This window comes from Apteryx mantelli, chromosome 12, assembly GCF_036417845.1.
Source record: "Apteryx mantelli isolate bAptMan1 chromosome 12, bAptMan1.hap1, whole genome shotgun sequence".
In the NCBI taxonomy this organism is placed as follows: domain Eukaryota; kingdom Metazoa; phylum Chordata; class Aves; order Apterygiformes; family Apterygidae; genus Apteryx; species Apteryx mantelli.
In genome coordinates this window covers 3,110,425-3,137,500 of record NC_089989.1, presented here as the reverse complement: position 1 = coordinate 3,137,500, position 27,076 = coordinate 3,110,425, and the positions used below count along the sequence as shown (strand labels likewise).

Genomic DNA, 27,076 nt, shown 5'->3' with positions numbered 1-27,076 from the left:
TATTTTTGTATACCTAAGCAGTCGCGAGCAGATATTTGTGTTTCCAAGCACACATCTTCCAAGTTTTAGTTGCACGCGCATGCGTGTGTGTGTGTGCATGCATGTGTGCACACCAGCTCAAGCGCAGGCCGGGTGTGCACGGGCAGCCACGTGCCTGAGGGCAGCTCCCCCGCTTTTTTGGGTGCCCGAGGGGCGCTTGCCGCCCACCCCGGCTCCCCAGCTCGGCACCTGCCGCCGCTCCCCGGGGGCCGGTTGTTCTTCGCGTCTCGTGCGCTGGGTCCCCCCACCGCCACCGCCACCCCGCAGCACAAGTGCGGTTGTGCCCCCCCCGCCTTTCCTGTCTGCACCCCCGTCCTGCCAAACCCAGGTGGCTTCGGGAGCCCACGCCAACGGCTCTCCCGCGCAGCTGCACACAGCTCGGCAGCAAAGCCGCACACCTGGCTGCGCCGCTGCAGGCCCCCGAAACGCGCCTTGCTAGCACGTAGCGTTTGTGGAGATCGTGGCACTTCTGCCCAGTTCATGCTCCCCAGGGCAGCAGTTAATGCTTGAGGTCTTTCTGGGGCAGGAAGCTGCTGTGGAAGAGGCAGCTCTTCCCATGCACTTCCTGGGTACCAGGAAAGCAGGAGAGATGCTTCCCATGTGGATACAGCCCCCCTTCTCCCTCCTCCCAGCTCCCTTGCTGCGGATGGGAAGGGATGGGGGAGAGGGGATCGGAGGAGGAGTCGAACAAAGAAATCATTTTTCCTTCAGAAGTTTGAATGAAAATCAAATTCATTTCAAAGCAAATTTAAAATAAACCATGTCTCACAACAAGCACCCCTCCTCATGGATGGGTCTGCGCCGGTTCCCCTCCCCTTCCACCAGCCAGCCTTGCTCTTCAGGCCTCTCCCTCCAGTCCAGCCAGGACCTGGGCAAACAACACAACCAGTCCTCTGCCTCCCTCGCGCCAGGCTGTCTCGGTGGATCGGCCAGACACCCCAGCCGCTTCCAGGGCTAGGTTTTCCTTTGTGGTTTGTCCAGCAACAAGTCACCGTTGCACACATCATTGCATCTGTAACTCATCAGGCAAAAGGTCAGCGCAGAAGCAAAAGCCACGAGGTGTTATCGGTACACCTTAGGAGTGTTTTTGAGCAGACGAATGGTTTACCCTAAGCACACTGTATCCTGCAGGGACTATCAGTCCGGCCAGCTTCTTCAGTCCAGGGCTTCTTCAAACCACGGTGGTGATGCAAGTGAATCGCGCAAGAACACCAGCCCAGGCTGTCTCTGACAGCATCAGCTTCTTGGAGTACAACAGCCAGGAAAACTTGTAACACAAATTCCCAAACTCCTTGCCTCCTGCAACATGTAGATCAAGGCTACCTAACAGTGCTTCTGAGAGCACACAACACCTCTATTGTGCACTTGTGCGCATATTCCCACCTCCAAAATGTTGGGGTTTTTATAGGTGGTAGAATTGAATTCTCCCCCCCACCCCTTTAGTATCCATAACATCCTGTGGCAAGGAGCTCCACAGCTCAGCTACACCATGTGGAACCCTCTCCTCTTGTTTTGTGTAGCTGCTAGGTTCATTTGATGGCCCTTAGTTCTTGTACCAAGCAAGATGTGTCCCTGCAGCCCTTCTGGCCTCTCTTCTCCATCATACAGCCTGTGTCTCAGCTCCAGGAACTGAGGCTCAAGCAGCAGAAGGGAGATGCAGAATTAAGATCTGTCCCCTTCCCCAACACATCCCTTCATATTTACTGCTCCCCTCCCGCTGCTTGGCTTTCTTCCTGCTACAATTATAGCTACAGAAAGTAAGTACAGACTGATGCTTTAAATGGAGACTAGCAGATCTGAGCCTTTCAGAAAGATGCAGATAGGAAACCAGTCCCACCAGGACACATTGCTATTGCAGGGTAGTTGTTTGAAATGGATTTGAACAGCAAAAGCCCAGTCAAGTGGGGGGCGGGGGGAGAAGTGATAGGATGATGCCACACAAAAGGACACAGCACAGAAGTCTGTTAGAAGTCTCCTCAAATAACTGGCCTCATTTCCTCTAAGCTTTGCTTCCTAGTTTGCTGTGGAATAGCAGAGCAAGCAGAGGTGACAGAGCAGAGGGCCACACCCAGGATCTAGGAATTAAAGGCTTGACTAGACTGTACCAAGGAAAGGTCTTAACTCACTATAAGGTACCCTAAGCCAGGAGCAAAGCTCACCAAGCACTGCTAGTAAAAGGTGAGGTTTTGTTTTAGTGAGGCAACTCCAGCAAAGTGCTGCCTAGAGCTGTGAGTCACTCCTGCCTAGGGAGCTGCACCCCCATCTACCAGACACCCACCAAGTGCCAACTCTGTCTTCCACCCAGCAATCATCCTCTGTCCCCTTTTTATAACACTAACTCCAGGTGATCTGTGACACTGTGCAACTGGCAAACCAGCACTGCAGCTCACAACTACAGCCTCAGCTAGGAGCGGAGAGCCTGCGCAAGCTCCTGCAAGGCCGGCCTGACCCCAGGAGCTGGGACAGGCCCAGACGGCAGCCTGCCCTTTGCACCAGCGCCTCCCCGAGGCTGGCAGCAAGAGCTGAACAGCACTGCTATCATCTCCACCCTTGCACAAACAGAGCTGAAGGAGCAGGTTACTGTAAGGGGGATCAGATCCAGCACATTCCTGCCACTGCAAGCAGCTTTGAGAGAAGGAGAGTGCGAGTTACCCTGTTACAGTCTCTGGGGTCACCCGAGCAAGTGAGGCCTTCTCCATCCACTCTTGGAAACAAATGTGGAGAGCATAGGCTTTACAAGGAGAAGGAAGCACATGCATCCTTCTAGGGCAGGCACTGGCTTGCTAAAATGGTGACCACACAGGGGAAAGGAAGCAAGTTGTTAGTGAAGAAAAGAGTCAGAAACAGGAGTAAACAAGAAGGTTTGTTCTTGTTAAGTTTATTGGCATCATGTTTGTCTCTTTACATAAGAGCTCAGCCTACGTACTAGAATGTAGACCTCTGGAAAACAGGTAGAAGGGCTCCATTTAAGCAAGCTACAAATGCAAGAACAAATACCAGGAAGAAAGGAGGAGAGGAAAGGGACTAGATTGCCAAGTTTCTCCATACCAAAAAAACCCAGATTAGCAGTCAGTAAGAAGAAAGGGAAGATTCATAGTCCAGGTCATTCATTGAGAAACAGCTACCACAACCCAGGTGGGAGAGGAGCTCCTTCCACAGTACAGAGAGCTACTGGAACACCTCAGATCTGACTCCTTCTCACATTTGCTCCAGGATGTTAGGAGTTAAGCAGTGGGGGAAGGTGAACAAATGAGGTCATTTCATAGCTGTATTTAATTTTTTAAACCCATTAATCCAGTGTGCATATCATTGCCATTATGCAAATCTGAATTTAGATACAAGGAAGCTGGACAGATTTTTCCAGAAGATGAAGCCTTCCGGCTTCAAAACAAGAAGGCTTACACAGTTCATCTCTACTGTACAAAATACTGCCTCTATCTGGACTGTGTTGCTAGCACACTGCAGTTCACAAGTGTCCTCCTCACTTTCTAGACAATCTGTGTTTCAGTACTTGAACATGTAATTCAGGAATTTTACACTAATTTATACATTTTTAATTGGTTGCATATATTAACATGTACTATAAGATTTTTCCTAAAGAAGCATTACATAATACATGGATACTGTAAAAAGATCTGATTAGTTAAAAGTAACAAGCATTAACAGAGATACATACAAAACTCAACCTAGTTGGACCGAGTGCTGAGCTTGCAATGAACTATGGGTAACCAGCCTTTCCAGTTGCAGCCTTCACAGGGGAAAAAAAACACAAGACAGTTAAAAAATGTAATTTGTTACACAGATTACCTGTAAACAGTTTCTCTCCATTGGACACCTGGAATTAGATTCAGTTCCAAACATACATAAGAGTTTCCATTTTAAACTAAGAGAAAGGTCTGTTACCATGAAGTGTGATGTGGATGGTGCAGGGACATGAGCTCTGAAGTGCTGGACTCAGAGATGCTCATGGGAGATGGGTGGATTTTGGCAGCTGGAGATGGAAATTTTTAAATTGTTTTAAACACAGAAGAGGGGCTGTGTGTTTGAAGGCCTAAGTGTGATATTGGTTTGTGAAGGACTGTGCTCAACCCCTCCCTCTCCCCTCAGCAGCTGCAGCTCTCTGCAGAAGCCTTCACTCGGTCATTCTTGTCTAGTTTGATGGGTTCGGGGAATTCATTGTAAAGCTCCACTTCGGTTTCCTAGTGGGAGAAAAGGAAGAGTTAGTGCCTTTCCCAAAATGGATCTACAGATAGCTCCTAGCATGCGAGGCCCTCCTCCAGGAGAGCCCTTCACCCTGGCTGGGCTAGCCAAGCTCAGCAGGCAGTACTGGCACCACCAGAGGGCACCCGCCGGCCCCCCATTGCCTACCTGTTTAAGTGCATTTCGTGCAATCGTCTGGAAAGCTTGTTCCACGTTAATGGCCTCCTTGGCACTGGTTTCAAAGTAGGGGATGTTGTTTTTACTGTAGCACCAGGCTTGTGCCCGTTTTGTGGTGACCTGAGCGAATGGAGAGTAGCATCACCAACTGCAGTTATGCAGAAAGGGGGCTTTGTTTCCAGGCCAAGGCCTCATACCCAACTTAGGTTAAGACAGTAGCTCTGACATCAGTAAAGCTGTAGCCTATATAGAGCTGCTCCTCCCCTCCTCCTCCCAGCAACAGTCTCAGCTCTAGACAGAGCTAGGGCTGAGCAGCCTTCTTGCAGGCCTGGCAGAGTCTCCAGCCATGAGCCAAAATAGAGGCCCCCCTCCAACAGGGCCAGCCCCTGTTAGAGCACAGGAGACTGCTACCTGCCACCACATAACTCAGCCCTGAGCAAGGAGGACTGTGTCCTAGTGAGATGAGTGCCTGCAGGGTGCAGACTGCTCAGGCATCTGCAGAGCAAGGACTTGCTCCCACAGGAATCACTCAGCATTTCTGAAGGAAGAGAGTCAGCTCCTTCCCTTGAATCTACCCAGAGAGCTGCTACAATCTCTGCTGCTGCAGAGAAGCATGATGTGTACAGGGGTTTGACCCCCTTCAGGAAGATGAGCCTAGCCAGGAGAATCTCCTCCTCAGTGTCATGCAACAGCTGAGCCACCCTTTGACACCTCCCACTCCCGTTCCTCAGATAACACTCACATGTCCCTACAAGGTTTCCCACTCCAGTGATTTCTTAAGAGGAAGCTAGCAAGCCCCAGTACTCACTTGTCTGTTTTCTAGGTCAATCTTGTTTCCCAGCACAACAAAAGGAAAGTTCTCAGGATCCCTCGGACTGGCCTGAATGAGGAATTCGTCCCTCCAGCTGTCTAGGGTTTTGAATGTGTTAGGGGCTGTAACATCAAACACCAGCACGCAGCAGTCTGCTCCCCGGTAGAAGGCAACTCCCAGAGACTGAAACCGCTCTTGTCCTGCTGTATCCCATATCTGCAACAACAAAAAAAAAAAAACAGGCAATTAAGCCAGCTCTGCTCTGGCACAGAGTCCAGAATTAGAGTGTTCATTTTAAACCCCCCCACCCCAGGCATCTTTAGCCTCCAGCCAGGGGGAAAGCTAGCCTGAGAGAAGGAGCACCTGGCAGTTTGGAAATTGCTGTAGGCACTAAATAGCCAGAGCCAGAAAAGCCCTTCTAAAGGCAGCACTAACCATTTGCAAATTCAGCCCAGCAAGGGATGTATCCTTGTTTTGAGCAAGCAGGATTTAGGGATTAGGGTCAGAAGGTAACCTGCCTGCAACACTGGTATACTGGGGAACCAGCACAGTCCAAACACTCTCAGCTAGTTACAGCAGGACTTTTGTTGCCTTGCAGTCAGTCTCATCATGGAGAGATGAAAGCTTTAGGTACTAAAGGCACGTGCAGACTGGCAGGTTAATGCTCTACTCTCATGCGTCAGAGCAGCATGAGTAGTTAACCTGGCTAAGGAGTCCCTTCCAGTCTCTGAACAGGGACATGCATCTTTCTACCAAGATCTAGTGACAGTACCAAATGCTGGCTTTAAAACTGGGCACAGCAAAGCTGCTCTTAGCTGAGTACAGACAAGCTGATCTTTGCCTTCCCTCAGTTCTGTTCATGCAGATTTGTGGAGAATCCCAGCAGCAGCTGTGGCCAAGAGCATTTCAGTGCAAGCAGGACCTGTGACCAGCACTCTGTCACCCACACCAGTCTGGAGTAGATACTTCCACACAGCCCAGGTCTGGGCAGCCAGACACCTCCTCTCAGAAGAGAGCAAAGTTACTCCTTACCTGCATTGTCACTAGCCTGTCATCCACCATGACCTCTTTTGTCAGGAAGTCTGCGCCTATCGTAGCCTTGTATTGGTTACTGAATTTCTTGTTCACATACTGGTTCATGAGTGATGTCTTTCCCACCCTGCACAGAAAGACAAATAGCACTAGGTAGGCTGCTTCTACAACAGTGTTTGAATTAGCCACCCTGAACAGAACATCCCACCCTTCACCTTCCACCACAGCCTCCTGGCCTTTCAGTCAGGAGAAGGGCACCCAACACAAAGAAAGGGCTTTCACTGCAATAGACACTGGGGCAACAAGCTGAGCAAGAGCATTAGCTATGTAAGGGTACAAAGGATTAAGGTCTTGAGAAACCCTGTTTCTCCATCAGTAATCTGACCCTGGGTAAGGCGTGTGCATCATACAATGAAGGCAGTCTTGGAAGGTGAAGTGCCAAAAGGAAACCAGCAGAAACAGTTATCTTCAACCTCTACAGCACAAAGGGAGCTGGAAATACAGGCAATCTCAGCCTGGCAATAGCAGACCACAGTATGTGGACCTAGGTGCCCAGAGGTGGAGATCCTTCTCAGAGAGCCAGCTGAGAGGGTCACATGCCCTCTGTGGCAGAGGAACACTCCCCGATCAACAGCACGCTGGGCACTGTAGCATAAATAAGCCTGATGTCATGGGAGTCAGGTTACAGTCTGCAGGACAAACCCAGAACAGCAGGCTCCTCGCTCAAGAGCCAGGAGTGGCACAGCCTTACTCCAGCAGACAGGCTCTAGTCGCATCAGACAAACTAAGCAGATGGCTCAAGTCTAACCTGTGCCTCTGAGAGGCAGAGTTTTAAATGACTTAAGATTGCTTATGGTGGCCCCCAGTCTCTGTTTAAATGAAATGCTTATTTCATTGCAAAGATGCTATCTAGTTCTGCTACCAGAGGCTCATCAGCAGATTGCCCATTTTGTTTGCCCTGTTTAATAATGTGGCAATAAAGATATTAAGCTGTGGGGACACATTCAGGACAGATGGCAGTGAAGTGCTCTTAAAGCCATAAGGCAACACAGCTATCTGGGGCTGTAAAACCTCTCCTCCCAACACTGCTGGTTTCTTATGGTGCATCCAGACTCCCACCAGTTAGAGCACTACTCCAGCTAGCCAGATGCAGACTGGCAGCCTAAAGGCTCCTCCACTTACCCAGAGTCTCCAAGGATGATTACTTTCAGTAACACTTTCTTCCTAGAAGTCATCTTTTAAACTAAAAAGGAAGAGGAACAATACCATCAGATACCATTAACACATCATTCCTCAAGGCAGAAGGCAGCAAGTTTGGTGTCTGAGACACCAGACCCTCAGTAAGGGACCAGTGAGCAGCAGAGCCTGACATGCCTGGAAACAGACTCCGTGAATTCAAGGCTGCATTCAACCTGCTAACTGGGCATTTGCTTGTTTCACAGGCAAGGTCATGTCAGACCACTAGTGGTCAGTTAATGCCAACAGATAGAGGAGTCAAGCACTTGTCCTTTACAGTACCAAGCCCATTTTGGACCTTATTTTCGGTCTCCTTTATGGCCATGCTAGCCTAGGCCATCTCCTTCAGCCTCACTGGAGGCCATGTAATAAAGCAGTTCAGCTCCCAGTACAGATCAGTTCTTATACATGCTACTAAGTGACACGTAAGCAGAGCTGTACATTAATACTAAACATACAAACTTTGTCCTTCAGTAGTTTCCTAGTGAGCACCACACTTCCTACACCTTCCAGGTTCAGCTTTGGAAAGTAACAACATTCTCTAGCAGCTTTGCAAGAGCATTGAGACCCTAGAATAGGCTGTGGTTGAAGCAGTCCTTGCACAACTGCACAGGTCAGACAAACTACTGAGTTACAAGGCAAACCGCTACTAGAACCTGCTGCTTGCAGAAAGCATTTCAAGCTAACTACTGCCATCCCAACCCTTGGTGGAAGGGCAAGCCAGCCTACAGTGGCAATCCTCATAACATTCGGACTACTGCTCTTATTAGGAGTTTGTTCACAGTTGCATCCTACTATTACTCCAGCCCACTTTATAGGCAGGTGGCTCTAAATGGGCTACTCTAATGGCCATCCAATTAGCAAGAGTGAGAGTACAGCTCCAAAAGTCCACACTGTAACTCACTCCCAATTCTCCTCTGGCCTCCTCCAGATCAGTGAAAATAGCTAGGGCCTGCTGCAGTTGATGGACTTCTAATATGCTTCTGGGTGTGCTTTAGCACAGCCAGAGCAAGCAGGAACTGCATGACTGCAGTTCAGCACACCTTCCCTTCCATGAGGCCCTTCTCCCCACTTCTGGGGATGGATGGGACAAGCCATTCTCTTATGTGCTGGGGCTTGATCAGATCACAACATACCCCAGTTCAATACTCACCTGGTCTGCAAGGAAGAACTTCTTGGCTTTCCCTAAGGAGGCCTGCAGGCTCTCTGCAGCAAGGAGAGCCAGATGGTTATAGCTGTGCTACTTAAATTCAAAGACCTTGACAAACAGCTTCAGGTGCTAAGCCCTTGTCTGGGGACTTGCTTACCTTGAAACTCCCATTCTGCTCCATGAAGTCACAGTCCTTCTACCACTGAGATCCTATTCTTCAGAAGCTATTCCTGACTTCACAGCTAGGAAAGAGGCCTTTGCTCTGACACAGCATGGCTATAGGTATTTTGAGCAGCTTGGTCCACTGCCTGTTTCCAGGGATATGCAGCACCTGTTTGTTCATCTTCAGCCTAAGCTGCTGGATAACTGCAACCCGCTTCATCCCACTGCTACAGGAGTTGCATGCTCCAAGTCAGAGGAGACTCTTACTAGATGCAGAGGCTGACTGCAAGAAGTCTTATTCTCAGCCTTTGAGTGTTAGAAGAGAAACGGTCTTTAAGACTTTCCCACCAGGGAATGCTGCAGATTTCAAAACTTGTTTATGGTACAAGATGAGAAGCTTTCCTGCTGTCATTGTAGATAGTGGTGTGCATTTACAGCAATATCTGGTTAGATTACACCTACCTTAGGCATCTAGTGACCTGTCTACTTGGGAAACATGGCTCACAAGTTAACCACCACAGCATGTTGAGTGAAAAGGCCATCCAGAGAGCTCACACTATCCTTAGACGGTTGTTAATAGCTGCCAGAGAACCTGCACAGGACATTTACTCCAGGAATCCACCTTTCCAAGAGGGTCTACGCTACACTGGACTGCATTGCTCAAGAATCCAGCTGGCAGCCCAGCTATATCCAGCAAAAAGTTGCCAACAACCCCAACATTTAGTCCTGCTTCTGTTCTTGCCAAGATCTGTACTCCAACTTGTCTTGTCTATAGCAGTGGGGAGAACAGCCTGTGAAAGCTCCCTCAGACAGACTGCACCTCCTGTGTTTTCAGAGCATGTAGCACAAGTGACACTTGTGCTAGCCAAGCCTGAGACTTCTGCAGCAGTCAGCCCAGATGGGGTAAGAAGCAAGTGAGCAGAGCTTTGAAACAACTTAATGACAATTCAGTCTACATAGCTGTCTTGGTAAAGATCTGTATAGGTTTAGTCCAAGGTGAGAGTCATCCATTTTCCTCAACATTTAAGGTAAACAACTCATCCTGAAGTGATTGTACCAGAATCCCATACATGCAGCTTCTATTTTACCCTGGGTGTTTTTAATATCTCTTGCCATTGGCTGCTGCAGCTTACTGCTTCCTAGTACTCAAAGCAGCTTTGGACAAGCTGGCATTAGTTCTCATGCTCAGGAGAAGGATTTGCAAAGCTTTCATTACAGCGCTAAGTCATGCTGAGTGCTTAGTGCCGAAATTCAACAGGGCCTGAAGTCCCAGTATGAAGGGAGGGGAAACTCTGTTCTGTCAAGTCTTATTACCTTGGAAGTAGCTCAGCTGAACAGCCACCTGGAGTCACAGGAAGGAAGCCCGAGTCAGGCCTGACACTACCTTGTTGTCATAGTTTACGGGCTACCCCATTAGTGTGAAGGGCTACTACTGCCTCATGAACACTGATCAGATGAGACACAGTTTCCATCCTATGGGATGCAGAGGATATGAGCCATAGCATAGCAGGAGTTATTTTGACTCAATTTTTTGCTAGGGCCATGAGAGTCTGATGAACTCCAGTTCTGCTGGGGTCCAGAAGTGATCACAGCCCAGAGTTTTTCGCTCTTATTTTGCTAAGCTCAATCAACCGCTGCTGTTTGAAACCCAGTCAGTTCGGGGACCAAGCCTTCTTACCAGCCTTCCTGTTACAGGTAGTAACAAACTCATCCTTCAGAGTTATCCCTTGCCATTGCTTCTTGGAAGAGGGGACTGGAGGAAGTACCAGTGTTGGATCTGTGGTGCTGTCATTCAGTTGTCTCAAACATATGCATGCTGGAGCCTTTATAAACAAGTTTTAGGTTAAAGCAGAGCTGGCAATAGATAAACTAGAGGGGTTTCCTTCTGAAGGATAAGTAGCATCAAGTTGCTCTCTACAGCACAACCTTTGCTATTTACTTGATCCTTATCAAGTTCTGCATGGCTGAGCTGCTCTCCAGCAGCTCCAGTTTTAAAGTAGCTATCTGCGCTAAACAGAGGTTTGACTGGTCCTCATGAGAGCTTAGATCTAGTTAGATTGGAGACTTCCCCACTCTTTCCTACATCATTGTCACAGGACCCATGCACATCAATACAGTTCAGGTAAGCTCAGAAATACCGCAATCAATTCCAGCTACAGCAAGCCATTTGCTGCGTCAGCAGAACAAGGTACAAACAACTCTAGGCCAGGTTCAATATTCAAAGATTTGCCTGCCTTGAGTCATAGGCAATTTGTGACTATTCATTTGTTAACAGGCTGTTTCTCACATTACATAGTACTGAGTAAGCAGGTTCATTATTGTCTTGTCCCCCAAATGGAGTCCCACATACATGCTCTAAGCTACATAAAGGGAAGCTACACAGGTGTCATTCCTGCCAAGTCTTGCTAGTGCAAAATTGACTAAAAGAGACTAAGAAGATTATAGCTCCAGCCTACAGTTTTGAATACTGGCAGGTGCCATTAGTTAGCATTTGGAGTTTCTCCAGTCACACCAGCAAAAAAACAAAGTTACTGAGCCAAGTTGAGATTTAGGTTGTGCAGGGTTTCCCCTGTGCTGTAAAAGCAAGCTCAGCTTAAGAGTTTTAATCGCAATTTTGATCTCAACCAGGTCAGCAGAATTTGAGTCTAAGACTATTTTGCACTATATACGCAGCTTCTCTTGTTTTATTATGTCTGGTATGAGTACTGTAGAGCAGCCTCCTGTAAAAGTCACACAAGCCCTTAAGATGGCAGCATGCTAGCCAGCCAACTCACTCAGGGCTCCTATCCAGTCCCAGGAGGATTTCCAAACAAACACTCCCTCTTTTAGAGGAACCTTGAAGAAAAACCTGTTAAGATTTGATCCAAGACACCAGTTCTGTTGCGCGCTGTGCAAAGCCTCCTGGAGAGAGGTCACCTGCATGACTGCTCAGAGCGCAGCCTACCAGCACAGCCCAGCCAGCCCTTCTTGGGAGCTGTCAAAAACCTCCTGTCAAGAGACTAGCCAGCAGCATTCCTCCTCTTGGCTTAACTAGTGCCAAAGGAGCAACAACTGCCTCTAATACAAGAGAGGCATCCTTCCACTCAATTTTTAATGCCTATTCCTTCAAGAAAGCTATTAACAGTGCGTTGATCCTCATGAGATTAAGCCTAGCATGGCAAGTCCACTCCCACAGTGGTCTCAGTACTGTCAAGCTGGCCTTCTAGACCAGCAAGGGAGAATACCTCACATCTGGCCTGCAAGTGTTACTGGCTTAGCTGATCTAAAGGGAAGGATCAAATACTGTCCTGTGAAGCTCAGTAGTGCTATGGTTGTTCAGACACAGAGTAAAGAAAGTCCACGCCAAATCTAATGAGACTTTTGTTGTTGCTTCAGAGCACATTACAACTCTGTCCTTTCATGTGCTATATTAAGACAGCTGTTTTAACTCAAAGCAGAAATGGATGGTTAAGGACTCCTTAGAGATGTTCACATGTGTCAAGTGACAGTGCAGGCATTTTAACATTAATTAGGTTGATACAAGCAAAGAACAGCAGGAGTTTGCATTAGTGACCCACTAGTCTTTTAGATTAGCCATCCTCCAACAAAAGTAGGCCTTGTAACACCCTAGTAAGCTGTTCATGGACAGTTTTAGTATGAAAGTTGCCTTGGGGGGGGGAAAAAAAGAACTTGCCTCTGTGGAAGTCAGCAGCTCCTAAGCAGCAGCATACTGGTTTTGAATCTGCTGATGAACAGGATGACTTCTTGTTAGCACAGCTGTTGTAACAGTCCTTACCACTGTAGTTTGCTATTAAAAGGTTCAAATCATAATCCTAAACAAGAATCAAAGTATCCCTAAACAGAGACTAGAAAGATATTTGACCAAGAGTTCTCCAGCTTGTGCCAGCAAAACAGCTCTTAATCTTCTTTGCAGGAGGTCTGAGCCTGCCATCACCTCAAAGAGCTTGAAGCCTGTCCTCTGCTCCTACACCTACCAGCTTGCCATCTCCACCTTCCACTACGCACCAGCTGAAAGTATGCAAGACTGTTGGACCTCAGCATCCTTGGCCAGGAATATATAACCCTCCATGAAGGCAAGCTGCACAAAGCAGTAGGTGAGCAAATATTAGGCAGAGCTAAACTCACTGTGGCACTTAGGAACCCAATTCTGCTCCCCTGTCCCAGCAGACAGTACAAGAGTGAATAGGTGTTCCACAAAAAGGCACATTTTAGTTTGAAGCACCACAGATCTGTTTTGGGTACCGTCTCTGATAAGCAGAACATTCATTTCTGCAAAATATCACAGGGCCTTCAGCAAAAAGCAGCCAAGAGAAAGCCAGTCTGGATATAACAATATTGCACTAGGGTATACCATGCACTGCAGTGGGCTCACCAGGGACTGAACAGAGGAACGGCTACACTTAAGACCCTTCTGTAAAACTTTGTCCTGAAATGCAGCTAAGTGCATTTCAGACAAATGCTGCCTTTGCTCACTGTTATCCCTAGCATGGAGGAGATTGCAATGCATTAAGTCTCTGTACTACACTGAAGAGCTATTTTTATTCCCTCTCCCAGTAGTTCTGCATGTCTTCATGGAGGCTGAAGCTGGAAGAATGATTCAAGACCATCTCAGCCAGATTGACCTAGTTCCTTCCCAGAAGTAGGAAGTCCCCTAGCACGTTCGGCATCTCAGGAGGTAATGTTTGCTTAGACCACTAGCCACTAAAATAAGAGGCTCATTGGATGTTTACCCTATCCTTACAGGATCAAACACACTGTCAAACTGGCACATATCAGCTGCCTGTGCTCATGTTGAGCCATGCAGAGATTTACAAAGCCAAGTTTAGCTGGGGCCATGTGCAGACACATGAACTTGAACAAGTTCAGCTACACTGAACAGGCAAGGTTTCATCCTGAGGAAAGGCAGACAGCCTGCAACTGTAATTAGTTGACCAGGATCAGTTTGTGGAGAGAGCAAATGGTCCAGACACCCTTTGTATTGAAGTTCTCAGCAACCTCCACTTGCAACAGGAGCTCAAAATGGAGCTGAACTAAGTTCCTTCATTTTTAGTTTAACATTAATAGCTTAGCAACATCTGCATGACCAGGTATTTAGAACTAACAAGTTGTGGGCTAATGCAGAGCACTACAGGTGCCAGTACGATCAGCTCAGCATGACTTCCCGCCTCAGACCTGCACTTACCAGCCTCTTCCACATCTCTCACTGCATTCTCCAGAGAATGCCACAACAGCAAGTGAGCACAGCAGAAACCCAGCCCTTCTAGCGGGAAAAGGCTGAGAGCTAGTCAGAGGACAAGGTGCTGTTGTCTTTGCAGGAACATGGCTTAAAGGCAACTTAGCACCTTTTAGGTAGAAACAGAAGCTAGTAATAAGCTCGCCTTTGACTTCTGTGGCTGCTATAGAGCCTGTATATCTTCCTTATCAAACTTGAATGCTCTAAGAGCAGAGCAAGTGTCTAACCAGCATCCTCAGACTGAGGACTGCTACAGAAGCACCTGAACATTTTAACAGCAGTTTGAGCCTTATATCAACAGGCTGCACAAACGGGATAGGACCCCTTCCTGCTCCCATGACACATCTACTGGTAGTTTAGCTTCTCCAGCTAGCCACAGACCCCAACTAGAAAAGCCTTACATTTAAGCACCAAGCCAGGACTTGTCTCCACTATGAACCCTGTTAGAAACATCTTGCCATTCAGGTAGACAACTTGCAGGAACTGCTCTTTTTTATGAGTTGCTTGTTAGGGTAATAGGCTCCTATGGATCAGGATCAGAGGGCTACTGCAGCCCATACTGTCAACGGGCTCTAGAGGTCCTTTGAGGCCTCCCTGACCCACCACAGAAGAGTCAGTTGAAGTGAAGCCCACACCAAAAAGCAGCTGGCAAGATATTCCTGTGACAGCTTCACAGAAGGGTACACTGTAGTTGCTACTTTATCAGTAGCATCTCAAAACTGCTTTCCACCTCCTTCCTCCCCACACATTTGCGTTGCTGTTCTAACCGAGATATTCCCTCCTGCTGGGACCCAGCCAAGAGCTCAAGCACAGCTCCTTGTTCCTTCCTCAGGAGGAACAGCTAGGCTGCCTGCTACTTATTGCAGTTTCATCAAGAGCAGGCTTCTGTCCAGTTGGTGCCTTTCCCAGTCCTGTGGGGTGGAATTACCTCTGTTCAGGGAGCTGGGAGCCTCATCTCCCAATTAATTCTTGGTACTTTGTGTGCAAATTGCTGTATTTTGAGTTGTCAGGTATAGGTATGCTGTCCACTGTCTCCCACCCCCAGCTGGGAGCCAGAAGCCAAATGCTTCACTTCTCTGAAGAACAGCCTAAGGCTTTAGATGCTTGTTAGCACACTGACATGGCTCAGATCAAAACAGAATCTTAAAACATGTTTCAGTATCCTGGAGGAATTGGCTTTTTAGACTACAGCTGTCTGCAGTAAATTTCGACCTCATTTTGAGGATAGAGTTGCCACCCCCAGTGCGGGAGGAGTTACTCTAGTACCAAGTGAAGCTCAGGAATTAGCAAGCAGCAGCCACAGCCCAGACACATGGCTTGGTGTTCAGTTCATCAGCTGCTTAAGTGCAAATACCAAAACAGGGTGACATGGCGCTAGTAGCCAACTGACCTGGTTTGTGAGCTATTGGACAAGTGTCAGGCTGTACACGTACTCTGCCCTTGTTCCTGGATAACATGCTCTCAAGACGGATCAGCAACCTCACCCTAGGGGAAAAGAGGGGACAACACCTCTGTGCTAAAGGGAGAGGCAATGTGCAGCCCAGGGAAACATAAACAGGGCTGGATGGCAAGAGCTCTGGATGAGCTGTGAGCAGAACAGGCTCACAGTGCGATCAAACAAGCACCAGACCAGTGCAGGGAAGTCTCCCCTTCCAGGGGCAAGAGAGTTGTAGCTTGCCTCAGTCACACCCTCACTTCCCAGCTCCAGCTGGAGGCTGCAGGACTCACCCCAGCTGTGGGCAAGGGATCAAAGAACTGCCACTGGTGCCTGGTAGGAGCCATGACTGCAACCAGATCACACGGCTTCCACATGAGAAGGGGTCTGCCCTCCTCGAGGTCTCTGCCCAGCTGCAGCTCTGCTACAGCAGTGAGTATCCAGATTTGGAAAGCACAGCATTCCTGAGAGGCACTGATGCACATGATTAGTCAGGCTCAAAGCCCGAGTTCTTAAAGCCAGCTTCTCCAGTCCAAACCTCACTGATTCACAGCCCTGTTACACCTCCCGGCATTTCTCCAAATCAGAGTTGTTTTGCTTGCGTAATGCTTAAGTACTAGATGGGAAGCTGAACAAGTTTCTTGCTCTAAAGCTGCCATTATGAATTGTGACTCTGCCCTAGAAAAGTCCAGAGTAGGTTGGGCTAAACCCTCTACGTCCAGGACTACAGCTTAGAACCTGATCTTTAATGGTTTAAGTATCACTGCAGTCACCTCCCCAAGAGCAGAGATCATTTTGATCTGATTAGATGGTTTGAAAGTGGGATCAAAACAAGCAAGGAAGTTCATCTGTTAGTAGTAGTAAGGAGATGTCTCTGCATGTTCAGACTGGCGATGTGTTTAAGAGCAGGGGGAAAGGTCTGAAGGTCATGTCTTGGTATCTACAGGAAGACTACTTTGCCTAGACTGCTGCTTAGCCTAGGATTACAGCAGCATGTATAGGCTTTTCCAGGCAATAAGCACCCTGGGCCACAGGAAGGGAGTGTAGACAGTCAAGTCTCCAGCAATACAGCCAGCTCTGCTGGACAGCCATCCTTAGTCTGGATGGATCAGTTCGCTCCTCAGCAGCCTGCAGCTGATCACCATCCACGATCCACAGCAGGTATTTGGAGACCACAGGTGTGCCCAAGGCAGTAGTACAGGAAGGCCCTTTAGAATTAACTCTGCACAGCAACAAGTCCAGGATCCCCAGACAGAAAAACCAGACAGCTGAAGTAATAGTCTCCACAGTATATAAGAACAGTCCCTTAAGAAAGTCGTACCCCAAAGCTTCAATGGAAGTGGGATGTTTCCAGTCAGGAAGTCTTAGTCTGCCTCATTTAGAGTTCCTCCAGAAGGTGGAGGTCCATTGTACCACAGGGTACATTTCTCCCTGTAACAGACAGCTGCAAAGTCCCACAAGGCTGATACAAATGTCTGAAGATCTTCATCTGCCTTCTGTTTGGAAGCTTACATTGTCATTTAAGTATCAATATTGCTCTGCCCCTACCTACTAGGGAGAAGCAGTCCCTCTGCAAGCCTTTGAGGACTTTGGGAAGTACCCAGTCAACTCTGATTTTCCCCAGGCATCAAGCTACTACAAGAGCAGGCATGCTTACTTTAACACCCCTCCCCCTTTATCAGAGCAAGCTTAACTTCCCCTATTCTGCCCTGGGGGAGACAATCTCAGGATGTGGGAGGAGAGTTGAGCACATTGCTTGCTGCTGGGAGACACTAGGCAACAAGCCATGTGCCTTGACTAAAGGCCTTGCCTACGCAAAGCATTTTAGCTATACCAGTATAGCTTCCATGTTGCCATGTATCTATCAGAACAGTCTCCTTGGTGGAGAAATGCCAAAGCAAGAAAGACAAATCTTATACTATTAACTGAAACACAGCTATAGTGCCCGTACAGCCTAGTTGTTACAGCTGTCTGCCAGCCTTTTTTGGCACATGGCCATCTAGCTAGTATGGCAAATCTGCAATTTGAGCAACTCCTATATGAATAAAGATAGCCCAGAATGGTTCTCACATCAGGTCAATCCACTGAACATGATTCCCTCGGTACTTTCCATAAAGAAAGCACCATGCAAGAGGCAGCTGGGTTTTAATCTTTCTGTCCAGAAGATAAGGCTGGCCAATTCAAAACATCAGTTACTCAGGCCATTAAGAAACAGTAGAGTTGTTAGATCTTTAACATATTTAACAATATTTTTCAAGTACTTGGATTAATTTCTAGTTTTGTCTTCAGCTTCCTAAGGTTTCAGACATTCCTGTCATGCTTTCAGTTTTAGAAACAAATAGGTGTTAGATAACCTCTCCAGTGGTAAGCAGGAGCAGAGATCTTAGACCTTGTCAGTGGTAAACAAGCCTTTATTTAATCTGCTCCTGACTGCTAGTTTCCCCCAGTTCCTAGAGGCAGACAGGAAACCAAAGTGACTGAAGGGAACTCTCAGCAAAGGCTCAGGCCTTCAAGTCACAAACGATAGCACTCAGAAGGTCCACCAGACCCTGGAACTTGCATTTGAGGTTAAGATGCAAGATTGTGCTTCCAAGAATGCATTTACAGACCAGAAGACCATCCCAGCCTATCCACCCCCACTATCAGCATTAGTATCAGAACTAAGCATTTGGGCTCAAAGTCCATAAAAGCAGTTATTACAGACAAGGTGGGGAACATCCACTTTCAGGTTGCTTATTATTTTGTCCCTCCTTCAGCACAAGAAGAGTTGTGGAAGATATGGGAGATCTTATCCTCAGGCAAATAGAAGCAGAGAAATACCAGGTCCTGACACTAGGGACGAAAGCCTTACTCCTGGACATCCATTCCCAGGAGGTCTTGTTCTCAGGAACAAGTCTCCTCCTAGAGAGGAGGCTTCCTCTAGGGACACACCGCAATCTAAGAATTAAACCCTGATCTGTGAGCAGAACTGATGATCCTACACAAACTCAATACCTGTTACTATGCTAATGACGTTTGCAAAGCAGGAAGGACAAGTATTTCAGTACCCAGGTCCCAGGATGGGATTGTAACAGGTAGCTTACAGTCACAGCTGAGTCAGCGCTCAACAAGGAATTCCTACTGCAGAGACTTGCTTCCAGACTCATACTTCGTATCCCAGTACCTCTTGCACAGCTCCTGCATCAGCACTTTACCAGCTCCGTTATTTCCTTGATGAAGCTCCACAGACTACTTCAAACTCACTAAAGTGGCTTTTGCAGCATGATGCAGAAGACAGCGCTGGTAAATTGCGTTTTGTTAGAGGGGGGAGATCAGATCTCGCAGATACCTTAGCTACAAAGCTGTCCCACGCTTGAAACAATGTTATCACTGTGCCAGTTTGGAAGTCAGATACCATAATCAGTGTCTGCAAGCTGAAGGGAAGCAGATACCTATGAAGGCGAGTGACTCAACCCAGTTAGAAATGTGAGCACCAAGCAAGTTACTGTTCAAAAGGATGCTGTTTCCCAGCAGAACAGAGATCAAGGGTTCAATACAGATTCATCAGGTAAAACCAGTAGCCCCAGCATCAGGGTCCAGGTACTCCAAACCAGGTAGCCTCCGTTTAAAGTTCCAGCTGCCCGCCTTCACTTTCATTCACTACTTAACTAGTCCAGTGCATATCCACTCCAGCAGTGGATCAAAGTTGGAGCATGCTGTGAGCAATGACAGACTCCAGAAAAATACTGTTGTTCTTTAGTGACAACACAAAGATCTACTCAGCTTTAAGCTGTTTCTGCTCAGAACTCCTGCAAGTGCAGTTAGAGATATGATTAGTCACCTTAAGTTGGCATTTTAAATCATTATGGACAGGCAAGAGAGCTAATCACTCAATATATCAAGTGCCTTTAAGTTACACAAACAGGAATCTGTGCTATGAGTTTATGTTTCAATCTCATCTCAAAGGCAACACTCCCTTCCTGAAGTTTCACTGCTCTGAAAACAGCCATGGCTTCTCAAGTAGGTTCACTAGCAAGAAAAGTCAAGGCTATTTGAGATCAGTTGTAAATCAACACATTTCTGTGGCCTTGACAGGCTTGCTTTCCTCCCCGTCACTGACCGTGAGTTAACAACAGCAGTGTTGACACAGCTTCCCTCATGCATGGAGCGCACATCGCTGGCACTAGGAAGGAGGGAGCAGTCTCGCAGGAACAGCACTAACAGCAACAATGACATCACCACGGCAGATCTTGACTGAGCACAAAAATGCAGCAGCACACCGACTTTGAGAGCTGCATCCCTCAGAACAGAGCGCAAAAGCAACAAGCATGTTGGAAGCCAGAGGAGACCCATGTGATAGAGGGGTATCCCTTCACTGCCTGCTATTTCTGAACAGCATGGGGGGGACACTGACCTTCAGCACTGGTTAGGAAGTCTTATTTAAGCTGCATTTAAAGAGAAATATGCTTTTTAGTAAAGAAGCTAACTGCAGAACTGCAAAATAGTATTTTAAATACTGTCATTTGATTTGTTATCCATACCTCATCCAGTTCCAAGCTGTACAGCCCATGTTTGGATTGTTACTGCAGAAAGGGACCCTTTTATCCTCAGTCTAGTGTCACAACTTAACTACATCTGGAGGCAGACTGTTATACAGCAGCTACAAGAGATTGTTTTAGAAGGCTGCAGGAGGAACACCAAGCAAACTCCAACTCAACAAGCAATTAAACAGCTATTATCAAAACAGCGCTGTGCAAGAATGAAATCTTTAGCATCTAAAGGATGCAGGACAGCTTTCAGACAAGCAGCACATGAGGCACAAGCATGCTGTGCACAACTTGACATTAAAGCCAAGTTCAGCATGTCAGTAAGTTCTTATCTTGACCCCCCTCCACCAAGACAAAAAGCTTTAAACTTCTCACAGTACTGTAGGGGATCTTAGTACCAGCTGGTCCCTAGAAATCAGGGCTTAAGAGCAGTTCATGTGACAGTTGAGGAGGAGCCCTGAAGATGTCTTTAGGGAACACTGGCAGCAGGCAAGGCAAGAGAATTCTGTGCTTGCCTATCAAATGCCCAGTCTACTTCAGTTACTGAAGAAACTGGTCTATTATAATACGAGGGAGGACTACCAGAACACATCTGTGAGCCCAGAGACCCAGCAGCTTGTTTAGAGAATGCAAACATGCAACTGTCCTACGCCACAGCCTTTACTGTGGCACCCTTCTCAAGATGCAGCACTGGAGGAAAACACATCCTAATCAAGCACAAGCAATTTTGTTTACAGCCAAATGCTAAGTTCTGCATAAACTAGTCTCATTTTCACAGAGAAGTCAGAATAAAATCCAATATATGTTAGAGGCAATGCTATTTATAGTTTTGCACAGATGGTTTGACTGCAATTGTCATGCTTCCTCAAGGACAAGCTTTGCCAGGAATTTGCTCTGGCAGGTAGTTCACATGACCTTCCAACACAAGAGTTTTAAAACAGAGCTTTAAGAAAACACTGCAAAAACTGCACCTCTGGTAGCCCTCTTGTCCCTAAATATCCAGTCTGGGTAGTAAACCAAGCAGAGTGGTATCTTCCCTAGGCGAGTTCTGAAGGGAGCCTGCAGCAGAGCTGTGTTTTTACTTTCGGCTAAGAATTCATCCATGTTGCAACGCATCTAGGCTACTTCACCCAGAGCTTGATCCATTGGCTTTGGGGAAAGCAGGGACAAGGATGCCTGCAGTACAGCCACTGCAACACAGCTATTTAAGCTCTTAAGCTTGGCACCTTTGCATTTTAAAGTACAATTCCTAGAGGGCCATGTTGAACTATTAGTAGGGCATTTGAGGACATAGACCACCAAGTGACACCGCAGGCAAGAGGTAACTGCTATTTTGGACATTATCAGTTATACTTCATCTTGCAGGTTAAGAGAACAAGAGACTGCTACAGGATTTTAAAACAGTTCTCCTTATTGAGGAGGCAGATTAGCCCCATCTTACAGCTTTTCTACACCAGAAGTAGAGTATTAGCATAACAGCACACAGCAGATAAAGGGTAGCACACTTGAAAGTAACAGTATTAGAGCTACTTTGCGTGCTAAGGACTCAGGCCAGGCATGGTGGGTCTACTCATTAGTTCACTTAGCGCAGGTCATGTGTTTAGTCAGCTGGTGGAAGTCACAAGGGGAAAGAGACAAGTATACTTGCTCTTCCTGAAGAAGTACAGCAACGAGGCCCTGCTTATTTAAACAAGGAATATTCAAACGACTCCACCTACTTCAACCTCAAACCACAGCTACTAAGAGAACAGGGTACATTCACTCAGGTAGCCTGGCCCTAGAGGAAGCACGGCCCAGCTGCAGCGTCCATCAGGCACTACTAGTATCACCATGGCTTGTAAACATAAAATAGCTGCAAGTAAGCCTTTAAGTCAGAGCCAACCAAATACTGTAGCACAACTGGTTATGTACCATTCTTCCCCAAAAGAGAACTCTTCGCTCCCCAGCCCCAGTTTCTACTTGATACAGTAATACTAAATGCAGAGTGCTAGGCAAAGAACAGAGTTGGCTGGCCAGTGACAAGTACAGGAAGCTTTAAAGCCTCCAACTTAGTAACTGTCAAATAAAAGTCAGCTTGCTTACAGTTGGGAGGACTTTGTTCTGTCATGTGTTCTCAGTTTATATATTAAAAAAAACTATACAAACATATCACAGCAGCTCTACTTGTCAGCTAGTATTTTTAGTTTTGAAGAAGACAATATTAAGGAGTCTAGATTTGAGTGAAAGGATTTGAAGGTATTGGATAAGACTTACTCATTTAGATGTTGAGGTTACCTCTCTTCAGATTAAGAGGGTCTTTTTATAGCTATTCTGCTACTAAGAAGAATTCCTCTACTTACAGAGGATACAGCACAGTTGTCCTGAATACAATTATTATATATTTCCATATTTATTAGCCTATATGACCTGGAGATTAATAACTTATCATTTACTTTATTACACGCTCACAGCCAAAAGCACTTTTGACATCCAGTTTAATACTTCTCAAAACTGACTCAGGCTTTACACACACAGAGAGCTACTTTCGCAATAACTGTCAGTCTTTTCAGCCGCCTGTTCTGTCACGTTAATTGCTCCAAGGGCAACCTGCTCCTCTTAAAAATGCTACCCACCGACCACCCAGCGCAGCACTGCCATCAGCGGCGCTGGACCGATGACCAGTGCTCAGGACACCTTTCGCCCCCAGCTGCCCCCAGCCCTCTTCGCGTTCCGAGGGGAAGCGCCAGCGAAGCCACGCGCCACGGGCAACGCGCTCTTCCCCCTGCGAGACGCCCCCGGCAGCCGACCGAAACTTCTCCCGAGGGGAGGCTCCCGCGAGGGCTCCCGGCGGCGCGGGGCGAGGGAGCCCCGCGCGGGGGCGGAGGCGGCGGAGCGCCCCGGCTCCATTGTTCGGGGAAGGGCGGCTGGGCCCGGCCCGGCCCGCGGCGGCTTTGTCCCCCCGAGCAGCAGGGCGACGCCGGCCGCCCCGGGGGGAAGCCCACCCGGGGGCGTCGAGGCAGCGCGGCGCCCGGCAGGGCAGGGCCGGGCCGGGCCCGGCGCCCGCGGGGAGGGGCCCCGCGCGGCCCCCGGCACCGGGGCGGAGCCGCCGCCCCCCCCCCAACTAGGCCCCAGGGAGGCGGTGGGCGGAGAAGCCCCCGGGCCGGTCGCAGCCCCCACCCCGGGCGCGGCCGGACTCACCGTGCTGCGTGTGGCCGCGGCGCCCGCCCGAGACTCGCTGCCTCCCCCCGATCGCCTCAGCTCGCCTTTAATGGGACCAAATCGCCTCCCCGCTTTCACTTCCGCCTCCCCCCCGACAACTTCCGGTCACGGGGCCCGCCCGGCGCCCGTGACGTCAGTGCGCCGCCGCGGAGGCAACGGGAAGGGGGAAGGGCAGCGGCGACGACGGCGGCGGGGCGCGCGTCACGTCAGGTCACGTGACGGCAGGCTGGGGCTGGCCGCCATGTTGGGCCGCCGAGGCCGGCGGGTGTCCCCAGCTGCGTAACGGCTCCCGCCAAATGGCGTCACCAAAACCGGGGGGGGGGGGGCGAGGCTGGGGCTTCTGTCACGCGAGGGGCGGCTGCGAGAGCTGGGGCCGTGCGGCGTGGAGGGGAGACGGCTCAGGGGGCCGTTACCAGTGCGCCTGAGTACCGGGTGGGAGGGCGACAAGGGGATGGGGCCGGACCCTTCCCAGTGGGGCCCGGCGGCAGGATGAGAAGCAGCGGGCACAAACTGAAACACGGGAAATCCCACCCAAACATACCAAAGAGTTTCTTCCCTGTAAGGGTGACTGCGCACCGGAGCGGGTTGCCCAGAGGTTGTGGAGGCTCCATCCTTGGAGATACTCAGAACCCAGCTGGACACAGTCCTGGGCAACCTGCTCTAGGTGACCCTGCTTGAGCAGGGCAGTTGGACTGGGTGTCCTCAGAGGTCCCTGCCAACCCCCAGTATTCTGTGATCTGGCATGAATTAGTAGCAACAGCACAAAAAAAAGCCCTGTAAATTAAAATATGACAATTTAAGATACACTCAGGTTGATTAATCAGGCAATAACCAGTGCCAAGATCAGCAATGAAGGCAGATGCAATGAGACTACGTAAACTAACTCTCTAGCACCTCAATGTAAGAGAGAATAAGCATCCTGGTGGTACAAGAGCACTCCATATTTTCTACTCAGTGTGTTGGCAGCAAGTTCATTTTATTATTCAGCACTTACTTGAATATTCTGTTGTATTCATCCAAGTCACGTGTTTATTGTAGCTTTAGTTAGCCCATGAACTCGGGAACGCAAAGACTAAAGCAACCAAGGAAAAAAAGTATTTTTAGAGCTAATTAAAGAGGTAAAAGTAATGAAGCCACTTATAGCTTCATTAAAAAAGGAAATTGCTGCTGAACAGTATATACCAGACAGTACATTTAGCTCTGTGAGAGAGCTTTTTCTCTTTCCTCTTTGCTCTTTATCCCATCCTGAGACAATCTGCCACATAACATTAGGCAAATTGCTTGCCTTCTCTGCACTGGTGACACAATTTCCCTGTGTGTAACGTGGAAACAGTAATTGCTTACCCCAGAAAGATGCTGCAAGGTTTGATTCATTCATGCTTGCAAAGCAGTTTGAGATCAACAGAATTATGATGGCACAGCACAGCAAATGTACTATTAAAATCCTCGTAATCTGTTGGGCCTGGTTTGAATCCCTTCACTATCCGTAGCAGAGAACATGGGGCATGTTATTTACAGTGTCCTACTTTAGAAAAGTCCGACAATGGTGGCGCAGGGACTGAGCCCAATTTGGAGTCTCTGTTGTCAAGGGAAGCCTCCACACTGACTGCTGTGGAAACCGCTCAGCTCCAAAGGGCAGCCCACCCCAGTCTAAATTCAAGTGCACACATTCACGCTCTCCCTTCCTTATGCCAGCACTAGCTCTCGTCTGACCCTGCACTGAGTCACTTCAGCACTAAATCTGCAGATAACTAACACCAAAAGGAGCAGGGATAATTTTTCTGCCAACTTAGTGCACTAAACTGGCATCATGCAGGCTGCAGTTGAAGCAAGGGAAGGTGTGGGTGAGGCAGGACACAGCTGCTGGTCCTTAAACTGGTTTAAGTTGTGGTGGAAATGCAGACTAAGGGAAGGCAATTGGGAGCCAGGGCTGCTGGGTTCTCCTCTTGTGATGCTAGCATGTTTGTTACTGCTTTTGTACCCTAACTTCTATAGCTGCAGGACTGTGTCACTCCCTCACAAGAGAGGGGAGCCCATGACATCTAGTTTATCAGTGCTTTTAAGGTGCTCTGTGAGATGCAGAGAGCTGCAAAAGAACCTGTTATCAGTTAAAACAAGGACTTAACAAAAGAGGAAAAGCTTTACTTGGTGAAGTGATGGAGAAAACCCTTGCAAAGGTGCATGACTTCTTTGCATGAGAAGGAAAATATCCTCTCAACTCAGCCCCAGGACTGCAGGCCCTGGGCATGCTGACATGCTAGCAGCAGGTGGGACAGAGCACCTGGTTGCCCCAGTCTGCATATTTCCCTTAGCAGGAGACCCCTACGTGCTGGGCTGTCATGAGCAGACATTAATGGTTATTTACAGTGTTCCTCTGCTCTCTTTCCTAAAAGCTTCCTTTTTCCTTTCTTTTTACATGATATGAAAGCCAATCAAGAATCATGGGTGAAATTTCTTCCTTCTTTACCACAGAGTGATCCTGGCACCATATAAAACCTACATGTGTTACATAGTTTTATTATCCTGAGAATAACCTTGCACCAAGTTCCTGTGTCACTTGCTAGCATGACCAACAGCTGTGTCATGGAATAATTGCTCATGGTGAGCTCTGATCCTCTCTGGGAATGCTGCATTTCCTCAGACTGACGAGGCAAGATCCTGCCTGCCTTGAAGTACGTAGGAATCTTGGCACTCAGGAGGACCGATGTCAGCAGAGAGGTCCTTGCTATCCATGTAGGTCTCCCATCTTTTGGCACAGATCACAGTTACATTCACAGTGGCAGAATGAAAGGGAAAAGACAATGGTAAGAAAGTGGTAAACAGACGTATTGAGTGGTGGCTCTTGTGCTTCTGCCTGGCCATATTGACATACACGTGCACACCTTCCCACCAGCATAAGCACGGCCTGGGAGAAACCAGAGCACTGTGCAGTAAGCAGCCCAGCCCAACTAGTGGCAGATAGCACAACTAGTGTCAGTAGCCTGTGAAGAAAACAGTGTTTCTCATCTGACCACTTACTTCATAATAGCAAAACCCAGTGAAACCCTTTAAAAATGGAACAAATTGAAACCTAATGCCAATTGTTCCCAATCACTAACATCACTCTGAAGAAATTAGTTATCTCCTTTTGAGGGACACGAGTGGGTCCATGATTTTATAGTGATCAGTCTTCAGACATTCACCAGTGTACAAACCCCAGCATACTTCACACACCCATCCCTCTAAACCAGGAAGTAAGAATATCTCCAGCTTTGATCTTGTTTCCTTTGTGACAAATAATCTCTATTTACTAATCTGCCTGATCCAATTAGAGACAATAAAACATGATATGCCTTATACCATCTCTTTCCATGTCCTTTGACCAAAATGGACCCTCCCTTTCTAGTCCATAAAAAGACACTGTGAACAGAAATAGCATGCACACAAAAACATCTGCTGGTTGCTAATGGAAGGGCCTGCAGAGAGGTCTACGGAGATAACCTGCACAGAAGCTTAGCTGTAGTAGCTGCAAACCCTAGACATTAGCTGTGAACATCTGATGTTCCCAACGGTGTCTGCATTCCTAATGCACTCACCACCTTCCCATGGACACACAGCTACTCCACCTCTGGCCATCTGTGACATTAAAAGTTGGAGTGAGCCTGCTCGTTCCTCTGATACTTATCCAGCAAATTTCAGCTCCTCAGAGGCCTGCGGTCCCTCCCCCTCCTTGCTGGGCACATCCCCAGGATCTTTCTTTGCCTGTGGAGCCTGGGAAATTTAGCACCAGCCCATCGTGACAGTAATTGCTCAGTGAAAACTGTCTGTGCTGTGATCCTTGCTGTCCTCTCACAACTAGCTTTGCAAACCTTTCCGCTACCACCTCTGGCTTTCCAGA

The 27,076-nt window shown here is 48.1% G+C and overlaps 1 protein-coding gene across 2 annotated transcripts; it reads right to left on the bottom strand.

Moving 5' to 3' along the window:
* Positions 1-753: 753 nt before the first annotated feature.
* On the bottom strand, positions 754-23,277 carry RAB7A (RAB7A, member RAS oncogene family). 2 transcript variants are annotated; one of them, XM_067303704.1, is made up of 6 exons: positions 23,179-23,277; positions 7,442-7,502; positions 6,260-6,386; positions 5,225-5,443; positions 4,408-4,536; positions 754-4,238 (listed from the first exon to the last, which is right to left on the bottom strand). In XM_067303704.1, the coding sequence occupies exons 2-6, from the start codon at positions 7,492-7,494 to the stop codon at positions 4,143-4,145; spliced, it is 624 nt and encodes a 207-aa protein (XP_067159805.1). In that variant the 5' UTR covers positions 7,495-7,502; positions 23,179-23,277; the 3' UTR covers positions 754-4,142. The 2 variants fall into 2 exon arrangements, with proteins under 2 accessions (XP_067159805.1, XP_067159807.1); XM_067303706.1 differs by lacking the exon at positions 23,179-23,277 and adding an exon at positions 8,803-10,631.
* Positions 23,278-27,076: the final 3,799 nt, after the last annotated feature.